The sequence below is a fragment of the Salvelinus alpinus genome, chromosome 13 (assembly GCF_045679555.1).
Source record: "Salvelinus alpinus chromosome 13, SLU_Salpinus.1, whole genome shotgun sequence".
NCBI lineage: Eukaryota > Metazoa > Chordata > Actinopteri > Salmoniformes > Salmonidae > Salvelinus > Salvelinus alpinus.
Genome location: NC_092098.1, coordinates 55,499,886 through 55,511,365, shown reverse-complemented (window position 1 = coordinate 55,511,365; position 11,480 = coordinate 55,499,886). Strand labels below are relative to the sequence as shown.

At 41.4% G+C, this 11,480-nt stretch overlaps 1 protein-coding gene across 2 annotated transcripts; it reads right to left on the bottom strand.

Moving 5' to 3' along the window:
* Positions 1 to 3,248: 3,248 nt before the first annotated feature.
* On the bottom strand, positions 3,249 to 11,110 carry LOC139537949 (UDP-glucuronosyltransferase 2C1-like). Of its 2 annotated transcripts, none has more exons than XM_071339857.1 (5): positions 11,044 to 11,110; positions 10,660 to 10,807; positions 4,969 to 5,133; positions 4,037 to 4,750; positions 3,249 to 3,920 (listed from the first exon to the last, which is right to left on the bottom strand). In XM_071339857.1, exons 2-5 carry the CDS (start codon positions 10,795 to 10,797, stop codon positions 3,333 to 3,335), a joined length of 1,605 nt encoding a protein of 534 aa, XP_071195958.1. In that variant the 5' UTR covers positions 10,798 to 10,807; positions 11,044 to 11,110; the 3' UTR covers positions 3,249 to 3,332. The 2 variants fall into 2 exon arrangements, with proteins under 2 accessions (XP_071195958.1, XP_071195959.1); XM_071339858.1 differs by having other exon boundaries at positions 10,660 to 10,802; positions 11,044 to 11,107.
* Between the last annotated feature and the right edge of the window lie 370 nt (positions 11,111 to 11,480).

Below are 11,480 nucleotides of genomic sequence, written 5' to 3'. Positions count from 1 at the left end.
GGTGTTACCTTAGATTGTAAACTGTTATGGTCAAAATATATAGATTCAGTGGTTGTGAAGATGGGGAGAGGTCTGTCCGTATTAAACAGGTACTCTGCTTTGTTGACACCACATTCCACAAAGCAAGTTCTACTGACTCTAGTTTTATCTTAATCTTGATTATTGTCCAATCATATGGTCAAGTACCTCAGGCTCTAATTTGATCCTATCTTGATTATTGTCCAGGCATATGGTCAAATCCAAGTTTGAATCTAGGGTTGGCTTCCTATTTCGCAACGCGGCGTCCTTCGCACATGCTGCCAAACATACCCTCGTAGAACTGACCATCCTACCGATCCTCGACTTCGGCGATGTCATTTGCAAAGTAGCCTCCAATACCCTGCTCAATAAATTGGATGCGGTCTATCACAGTGCCATCTGTTTTGTCACCAGGGCCCCATATACTACCCACCACTGCGACCTGTACGCTCTCGTTGGCTGGCCCTCGCTTCAAATTCGTCGCCAAACCCACTGGCTCCAGTTATCTATAAGTCTTCGCTAGGTAAATCTCCGCCTTATCTCAGCTCACTGGTCACGATAACAGCACCCACCCGTAGCACGCGCTCCAGCAGGTATATCTCTCTGGTCACCCCCAATGCCAATTCCTCCTTTGGCCGCCTCTCCTTCCAGATCCCTATTGCCAATCACTGGAACGAACTACAAAAATCTCTGAAACTGGAAACACTTATCTCCCTCACTAGCTTTAAGCACCAACTGTCAGAACAGCTCACAGATTACTGCACCTGTACATAGCCCATCTATAATTTATCCCAAACAACTACCTCTTCCCCTACTGTATATATTTATTTATTTATTCTGCTCCTTTGCACCCCATTATTTCTATCTCTACTTTGCACATTCTACCACTGCAAATCTACCATTCCAGTGTTTTACTTGCTATATTGTATTTACTTCGCCACCATGGCCTTTTTTTTGCCTTTACCTCCCTTATCTCACCTTATTTGCTCACATTATATATAGACTTATTTTTCTACTGTATTATTGACTGTATGTTTGTTTTACTCCATGTGTAACTCTGTGTTGTTGTATGTGTCGAACGTCTTTGCTTTATCTTGGCCAGGTCTCAATTGTAAATGAGAACTTGTTCTCAACTTGCCTACCTGGTTAAATAAAGGTGAAATAAAATAAATAAAAAAGTCCTGCAGGCTCTAGTTTTATCTTGATTATTGTCCAGTCATATGGTCAAGTGCTGCAAAGGAAGACTTAGTAAAGCTGCAGCTGGCCCAGAACAGAGCAGCACGTCTAATATTAATACTAGTCATGCCCGTCTCTCTCGTTTCTCTCATTTAGTGTTTTAATAAGAAGCATTCCAAATGGTTTGCATACTCAATTTACACACAGCAATGACTCACACACACACACACACACACACACACACACACACACACACACACACACACACACACACACACACACACACACACACACACACACACACACACACACACACACACACACACACTTACCCCACCAGACATGCCACCAGGGGTCTTTTCACAGTCCCCAGGTCCAGAACAGATTGAAAGAAATGTACAGTATTATAACGAGCCATGTAACTACCTTCCATCTTATGTAGCGCAAGTGAACAGCAAACCTGGTTTCAAAAAACAAATAAAGCAACACCTCACGGCACAACTCCTCTCCCCCATGTGACCTACCTGTTGTGTGTGTGTACTGACATGTATGTGGAACTGATAGATGCGCACACACACACTACATGGTAATGTTTTTAAATGTAAATTGTAAAGTATTTTGTCAGTAATGTCTTTTCCGTTACGTGTCGGAGCCCAGTAAGTCTAGCTGTCGCCATAGTCTTCCAGTGTCTGGTGGAAAGCAGACGGATCCAGGTTTTCCTAGGATTTTGCCTGTGTGTAGCTCCATTACGTTTATTTTCTATCCTGAAAATCTCTCCAGTCCTTAACAATTACAAGCATTCCCATAACATGATGCAGCAACCACTATGCTTGAAAATATGGAGAGTGATACTCAGTAATGTGTTTTATTGGATTTGCCCCATACATTTGTAATCAGTCTTATTGCAAACAGGATGCATGGTTTGGAATGTATTCTGTACTTCCTTCTTTTCACTCTGTCATTTAGGTTAGTATTGTGGAGTAACTACAATGTTGTTGATCCTTCCTCAGTTTTCTCCTATCACAGCCATTAAACTCTGTAACGGTTTTAATGTCACCATTGGCCTCGTGGTGAAATCCCTGTTAGGAAGTTAGGAAGGACGTCTGTGTATTTTTAGTAACTGGGTATATTGATACACAATCCAAAGTATATAACTTTAATACACCAAGCTCAAATGGATATTCAATGTCTGCTTTTTTTATTTTTACCCATCTACCAATAGGTGCCCTTCTTTGCAAGGCATTGGAAAATCTCCCTGGTCTTTGTGGTTGAATCTGTGTTTGAAGTTCACTGCTCGACTGAGGGATCTTACAGATAAGTGTATGTGTGGGGTACAGAGATAAGGTCGCCATAAAACAAATTATGTGAGTGAGTCCATTCAACTTATGTGACTTGTTAAGCACATTTTTACTCATGAACATATTTAGGCTTGCCATAACAAAGTGGTTGAAAACTTATTGACTCACATTTCAGCTTTTTATTTTTTTACATTTTATTATCAATTTTAAATTCAGGCTGTAACACATCAACATGTTGAACAAGTCAAGGTGAATACTTTCCGAAGGCTCTGTGGTTGTTGGAGGTTTTAATAAGTTGTTTGATGTTGTTCCTGATATAAGTATAGATTTATAATTTATATAGATTAAAGAACATCTAATGGGCTGTATCCCATTAGTGGATACTAACACTGCTCTCAGGGCATATTTTTTGCTCAATTTTTACGAACAGAAGTTACTTTTTTGTAGCAGGTTAAGAGAACTTACGCAGTGGTTTAGGAGAATTAACGTTGTAGGAAGGTTGTATGGAGAACTACATTAAGTTTAGGCAAAATGGTAGAACTGTCCCGTACGCAATATATTTACCTATGGGGCGGCAGGGTAGCCTAGTGGTTAGAGCGTTGGACTAGTAACCGAAAGGTTGCAAGTTCAAATCCCCGAGCTGACAAGGTACAAATCTGTCGTTCTGCCCCTGAACAGGCAGTTAACCCACTGTTCCTAGGCCGTCATTGAAAATAAGAATTTGTTCTTAACTGACTTGCCTAGTTAAATAAAGGTAAAATAAAAAAATAAAATTTAGCTATATCCAGGTCTGCCCTGAGAACAGTCTTGATTTCCAGTAATGCCATTCTGCTACTGGTGTCAGTGTTGTTTGGTTTTGTTCCTGTTCTTCCGGCAGGTTCTCCAGAGGATCCTGATCAGGAGCCCAGCAGAGAGCAAGACTCCTCCCCCGGCAGCCAGCAGCAGTAGCAGCACGTCCACAGAGTGGTAAGAGTACCAGGGCATCCTGTTGGCCGACGTATGGAGGTGAGACGCCCCCTTGTGTCGCATCACAAACTCCAACCAGAAGACGGCCTTGTCCATGGGCTTGATGGGCTGGTCCCTGTGCAGGCGGGACAGCCTCTGCATGTTCTCCCTGTAGGGGGCGTGGGTGAGCACCTGGTTCAGAGCCTGCTGGAAATTGGGTCCGTTGAACATGGCCAGCTCCAGGATCTTAGCAGCGCCTCTCTCCTGCAGACGCAGAAGATTGTCATACTGGTCGAAGAACAGGGGTATCCCCAGCACTGGGGTGCCGTGGTAGATGGCCTCCTGGACCCCGTTGGTTCCTCCGTGGGCCACAAAGGCTCTGGTCTGGGGGTGACCCAGAAGGTCTTTCTGGGGCATCCAGTCCACCAGAAGGGTGTTGTTGCCCAGAGTGGAGGGAATCTTGCCCCGGTGCCTCCAGATCACCTTAGATAGAAGATGAAGAAGACATTAATTTCTGTTTAAATAACCTCTCATTTACATCACTTACATTGCAGAGAGCTTTACATATAAACGCTAATAATCAAAAACAATCAGGATACCTTCTGAGGCAGCTTGGCGAACACACTGGCGATCTGGTCTGTGATATCAACAGGAAGTGCATTGACAAGAGTCCCCAGAGACATGACGATCACCCCATGTTCCCCGGCACTCTGGACAAACTCCTCCAGCTCTGGAGGCAGGGGCTGGGCCGGCTTGCACTGGAACCCCCCCATGTAGACGACGTTGGGCATGGTGGGACGGGGGAAGTCAAACACAAAGTCAGACCTCATCAGCCAGATGTCAGCTTCTTGGATCATGGAGATGATGTCACAGCCCCCTCCGAAGTACTTGGAGCAAATTGCGTCATAACTTGGCCCAATCAGGAACCTCTGTTGATACACGATGATGCTGTAGTACAGCATGTTTTGGACCCGTTGGACGAAGGTCATCTTGTCAGTGAATCCAGACCCTGGGACCGGGATGTAGGACATGGGAGAGGGGGCGATGGCAAAGTGGCCCTCCCCACTGGTGATCCAACGGGCGTTGAGCACCACAGGCAGTTTGAGGTAGTGGGCCATCAGCATCCCACCACCCATTGCAGGGTCGGTGAGCATCATGTCATACTGAGCGTCCTGAAGACTCTTCATCAGCTCCTTGTCGTCGAACATGCGAGACAGCGTGTCGCAGGCCAGGATGTGGGCTTCTTCTATCATACTGAGGAACTCCTTGGTTAGTTGGAAGAACTTCAGAGCTGATACCCCCTCTCTCTGAGCCTGAATTAAGACATTAACAGAGATTGAATGCCTCTTTGACAAAATAAAATAAATTATGTCTGGCTGGATGGTTGATTGGCTGGTTTGCTGCCTAGATGGATGGATCAACCAATCAAAAAGACACATCAAACCTTCATTCTGTAGCTACATTACGAAGATATTACGAAGACATACCTTCAGGTTCTTCTGTACTGTAGCTACGTTATGAAGACATATACCTTAAAGTGCTTCTGTAGGAAGCTCTCGAAGAAGCTGTATAAGGATTCTTCCTCCTTGATGGTGATGGAGGTGTATAGAGGTGACTCCTCAGTGATGTACCAGCTGGTAGAGGGTCTGACCACTGTGATGGTGTGGCCTCTGGCATGGAGCTCCTCGATCAGTACCTACACATTGGTGACGTTAGTAAGCTCACAAAGGGGCTGGTATTAAACCAGAGGCATGTTGTAGAGAGCGGTCAACAATGTGCCTTTTAAAAGGTATTAATCCTTTAACTTCTTATGGCTGCAGGGGCAGTATTGAGTAGCTTGGATGAAAGGTGCACAGAGGTGCCCAGAGTAAACGGCCTGCTCCTCAATCATAGTTGCTAATATATGCATATTATTATTAGTATTGGATAGAAAACACTCTGAAGTTTCTAAAACTGTTTGAATTATGTCTGTGAGTATAACAAAACTCAGATGGCAGGCAAAAACCTGAGAAAGAATCCAAACAGGAGGTGGGAATTCTGAGGCTGGTGGATTTTCAACCAAGATCCCATTGAAATTACAGCGAGATATGAATTTGTTTGCACTTCCTACGGCTTCCACTAGATGTCAAATGACTCTACTGTGAAGTGGGGCCGAATGAGAGGAGAAGTAGTCACCACTGCCATGAGGTGACCATTCTTTGACCATGCACGTTCACATGAGAGGGAGCTCAGTTCCATCGCTCATCTGAAGTCAATGTAATTCTCCGGTTGGAACGTTATTCAAGATTTATGTTAACAACATTCTAAAGATTGATTCGATACATCGTTTGACATGTTTCTACTGACTGTTATGGAACTTTTGGACATTTTGTCACGTTTTAGTGAACGCGCTTCGTGACTTTGGAATTGTTTACCAAACGCGCTAACCAAAGTAGCTAATTGGACATAAATAACGGACATTATCGAACAAATCAAGCATTTATTGTGGACCTGGCTTCCTGGGAGTGCATTCTGAAGAAGATCATCAAAGGTAAGGGAATATTTATCATGTAATTTCTGGTTTCTGTTGACACCAACATGGCGGCTAATTTGACTCTTGTTCTGAGCGCCGTCTCAGATTATTGCATGGTTTGCTTTTTCCGTAAAGTTTTTTTAAAATCTGACACAGCGGTTGCATTAAGGAGAGGTATATCTATAATTCCATGTGTATAACTTGTATTATCATCTACATTTATGATGAGTATTTCTGTTGAATCGATGTGGCTATGCAAAATCACTGGATGTTTTTGGAACTAGTGAACGTAACACGCCAATGTAAACTCAGATTTTTTTTTACATACATGTATTGTGTAACATGAAGTCCTATGAGTGTCATCTGATGAAGATCATCAAAGGTTAGTGATTAATTCTAGCTATATTTGTGCTTTTTGTGACTGCTATCTTTGGCTGGAAAAATGGCTGTGCTTATTCTGTGGCTTGGTGGTGACCTAACATAATCGTTTGTGGTGCTTTCGCTGAAAAGCATATTTGAAATCGGACACTTTGGTGGGATTAACAACAAGATTACCTTTAAATGGTATAAGACACATGTATGTCTGAGGAATTTTAATTATGAGATTTCTGTTGTTTTGAATTTGGCGCCCTGGTCAGCCTTCCGCATCTGGGTGGAAGTTGGCCGAGCTATAGCAGTGTTTGTCAGACCATGAGAGACATCCCGAAATCGGTCTTCTCATGAAAAAGTGCCTATAGGGTCTCAACGGTTTAACCTACAAACTAATATGACCGCTCTATGGAAAGATGACTCGACGGTGTTCTCTGTTGTTCTACGACCCCCACAAGTGTCACAGGACTCGTCTGAAGCTAACCCATACAAGCGACTGGAAGTATGAGGTCATTTGTACCATAAAAAATTATAGATTAAATGTGTCCAAAAAAACTAAAATAAGATATAAGACAGACACTTCAAAACCTCTTTTTGCTGTAATTTTGCCAATGTCATTCAATGCATTTCTATGGGCTATAGTAGTAAAGACCAAATTCAATATTTTATCAAATCCTTTTTCAAAATATATATTTTTTTATACCTAAAGGGGTCCTATAATTCAACATCAATTAGCTAAATGATCCACGGTATGACCGTCTTAAAACAATTCCATATGTTAGTACAGTATACACAGTAGTCTCATTGAGATGCAGGGTTCTTCCATTCCGGTACTGGAGGGCCGAAACCCACTTTGGTGGTTGTGGTGAGGTGTGGCCTGATTAAAATGGTTGAAATCGTTCATTTGAAATCATCAATCAGAACACAGACATTCATTAATCAGAACACCATACGGTAAATGCCCAGAGGTGGCCATAGTACTGAAAACCCGAAATTAAGTAAAAGTACTTTTACTTAGATTGTAATTTACTCAAGTAAAAGTAAAAAGTATCCGGTCAGAATAACTACTTCAGTACTATTTACAAATTTAGTTCGGTAATGTTTTACACTTTATGGTATACTGTTTGCAAATAAAAACAGATTGATTTGACTCATAGTATTTTGACAGAAAAACATTAAAAACTATTAAAAACTTGATATTTGTAGCAAGATACCGTTGTGTTTGGCTAGCGGTGTTTCTGTAGCCTAGTGTACAGCCAGTGGTGGAAAAAAGTACTCACTTGTTATACTTAAGTAAAAGTAAAGAAAATGACTCAAGTAAAAAGTGAAAGTCACGAGGCAAAATACTAGTTGAGTAAAAGTCTAAAAGTTTCTGTTTTTAAATGTACTTAAGTACAGTGGTGGAAAAACTATTAAAATGTCATACTTGTGTAAAATATATATATTTTTTAAAATACATAAAATTTCTTATATTAAACAAACCAAGTGGAAAAAATGTATTTAAAATAAATGTAGAGACAGCCAGGGGCACACTCCAACACATAATTTACAAATGCAGATTTTTTTGTTTAGTGAGCGCCAGATCAGAGGCAGTAAGGATGACAATGGATTATATTGATATATTGCCTGAATTGGACCATACATGAGCATGAGCATTCAAAATGTAACGAGTACTTTTGGGTGTCAGGGAAAATGTATGGAGTAAAACTTACATTATTTTCTTGAGGAATGTAGTGGCGTATAAGTAAAAATTGTCAAAAAATACAAATAGTAAAGTAAAGTATAGATACACACCAAAAGTACTTAGGTAATACTCCAAACTATTTTTTAATGTGTACAGCGACGTACATATGATGATTTTGATACAAATTATAATGATATCATTATGCCAGGTAGGTTTACTTTGCAGTCAACATTTAATTTGGACGTTTTTTGGGAAAGCCTTAGAAAATCGAATTCAAACAGCGCAAGATGACTGAATTGCGTATCGCAAAGATTTAACCTTCAGACCAACCTTTCTAAATACCTGGTTTAAATACACAATGTTGCCTTAACATTTACTGGTAGATATCATACATTCAAACATCTTTCCTACACTCTTAGAAAAAGGTTTCCAAAAGGGACAGTCCCCATAGGAGCACCCTCCATGTAGAACCCTTTTGGGTTCCAGGTAGAACCCTTTTGGGTTCCAGGTAGAACCCTTTTGGGTTCCAGGTAGAACCCTTTTTGGTTCCATGTCGAACCCTCTGTAAAAAAAAATAGGTTCTACATTCGAACCTAAAAAAGTTCTACCTGGAACCAAAAACGGTTCTTCAAAGTGTTCTCCTATTTCGACAGCCTGAAAACCCCTTTTAGGTTCTAGATAGCATCTTTTTTTCTAAGAGTGTACCAACCCGACCGCTGTTGTTCTTTTGCTCCATTGACAACCAGTTGAGAGCTGCAGGCTCATGCTGCCTGAGACAGCTTATTCCGCTCAGGCTGTGTGCAGCACGCATGTGATTAATAATCTACATAATGAACTAATAGCTTGGGGAAGTCGTGTTATATGGCCTAGAATGAAAAAATATTTATTACCATATATATATACAGTGCCAGTCAAAAGATTGGACACACCTACTCATTCAAGGGTTTTTCTTTATTTTCACGATTCTCTACATTGTAGAGTAATAGTGAAAACGTGGAATCATGTAGTAACCAAAAAAGTGTTAAACAAATCCAAATATATTTTAGATTTGAGATTCTTCTAAGTAGCCACTTTTTGCCTTGATGACATATGTGTTATTTCATAGTTCTGATGTCTTCACTATTATTCTACAATGTAGAAAATAGTTATAATAAAGAAAAACCCTTGAATGAGTAGGTGTGTCCAAACTTCCGACATGCTTGTTCCTTGAACCATAATCAATTAATGAACATGCACCTGTGGAACGATCGTTAAAACACTAACAGCTTACAGACGGTAGGCAATTAAGGTCACAGTTATGAAAACTTAGGACACTAAAGAGGCCTTTCTACTGACTCTAAAAAAACACCAAAAGAATGATGCCCAAGGTCCCTGCTCATCTGCGTGAACGTGCCTTAGGCATGCTGCAAGGAAACATGAGGACTGCAGATGTGGCCATGGCAACAAATTGCAATTTCCGTACTGTGAGATGTCTAACACAGCGCTACAGGGAGACAGGACGGACAGCTGATCGTCCTCGCAGTGGCAGACCACGTGTAACAACACCTGCACTGATTCGGTACATCCGAAAATCACACCTTTGGGAAAGGTACAGGATGGCAAAAACAACTGCCCGAGTTACACCAGGAATGCACAATCCCTCCATCAGTGCTCAGACTGTCCGCAATAGGCTGAGAGAGGCTGGACTGAGGGCTTGTAGGCCTGTTGTAAGGCAGGTCCTCACCAGACATCACCGGCAACAACGTCGCCTATGGGCACAAACCCACCGTCGCTGGACCAGACAGGACTAGCAAAAAGTGCTCTTCACTGACGAGTCGCGGTTTTGTCCCACCAGGGGTGATGGTCGGATTTGCGTTTATCGTTGAAGGAATGAGCGTTACACCAAGAGGCCTGTACTCTGGAGCAGGATCGATTTGGAGGTGGAGGATCCGTTATGTTCATACAAATATTTACATTTGTATTTTATTTTGTTAAGTTAACTGAAATTAAACGCAGTTGACAGTGAGAGGATGTTTCTTTTTTTGCTGAGTTTATATATATATATATATTTTTCCAAGCAGGCCACTGACGTGGATGACTGACTGCCCTGAAAGTTTCCGATAACCTCCCCCGGCCAGCGGCCAGTCCTGTATGTCGAGCCCTGCAACATAATATAAAATAATATAAACCTATGTAACTGGAATGATTCGGTCAAATGTAACTAAGTAAACAGTACGTTGCAGACACACTGAAACATGTGCGCCTGGCCTGTTCAAATGCACTTTAATATTTTGTCTTACACTTTCACCCTCTGAATGGCACACATACACAATCCATGTCTGAATTGTCTCAAGGTTTAATAATACTTCTTTAACCCGTCTCCTCCCCTTCATCTACACTGATTGAAGTCGATTTAACAGGTGAGATCAATAAGGGATCATATATTTCACCTGGATTCACCTCATCAGTCTATATCGTGGAAAGAGCAGGTGTTCCTAATGTTTTGTACACTCAGTGTATAATACGTCAAGACAAAACTATGGAAACAAAATTCTATTCGCTTTTCAAAAATTCCCAGATTCTTTTTGAAATCCTGGTTGGATTCCCGACATCAGAAGGGAATAATCAGCAGTAAATCTTCATAAATTTAACAAAACGCTAGACAAAACATTGAGCACCTTCATGTTGATCCAGTGGCTTCCATCAACAGGAAAGACCAGGACTTTTCCTCCATGGCAGGACGGTGCAGGAAGGAGAAGGAGAAATGACACCAGACTTAGAAACGAAAGGTCTCCCCAAGGAGAGCTGGAATGCATTGTGTCTACGCTTAGAGAAAAAAAGAGGACAAATGTCACTTGTTTTCAACTAGTCACATCTAGACGTAAAATCGTTATTGACCTGAAAGACTGTCAACTCATGCAACATATAGATAAATAACAGCTAATTAAGCTTCACCATTATGTTATCTACTTGTGTCAATAAGTTAATTAGAGTGTATTGTTACATAACAACAAACTACTTGAGTGTAGGTGAATAAGAATATGCATTAAGAGTTGGCTTACCGGTGCTATAGAGTCCATATAGCACTACCAACGCTCTGCAGGGGACTGCAAACTGTTACATATCGGCTGTTCAATACTTTGAACGTTTGAGGGTTCAAAGTCCACCTGATAGTACTGATAGTCCTGCCATAGCCCAGGTAGATGATTTACAAACAGATAGTGTGCTTCCCAAATTACACTAGTTTTGACCAGGATCCTCAGGGCTCTGGTCGACATAGTAGACTATTGTAGGGAATAGGATGCCAATTGGGATTCAACCACTACATGGGCAATAATACTAGTGAGTTCAGGTAAAACACACCTGTCACATAACTGACCTCTCACCCAATGTAAATGCCTACTTATCATTGATACAATCATTACCATATACCATTGTGTCCATCTCTAGACTGACTCCAGGTTGTAGTTATGCCTTCAGAAAGTATTCACGTTTTAAA

Coding starts and splice junctions, on each gene's coding strand:
- LOC139537949 (XM_071339857.1), bottom strand. CDS start 10,797: ATGCATTCCAGCTCTCCTTGGGGAGACCTTTCGTTTCTAAGTCTGGTG. Junction 5,134..10,659: donor GCCACTGGATCAACATGAAG/GTGCTCAATGTT, acceptor ACCAATGTGTAG/GTACTGATCGAGGAGCTCCA. Junction 3,921..4,036: donor TCGCCAAGCTGCCTCAGAAG/GTATCCTGATTG, acceptor CTTCTATCTAAG/GTGATCTGGAGGCACCGGGG.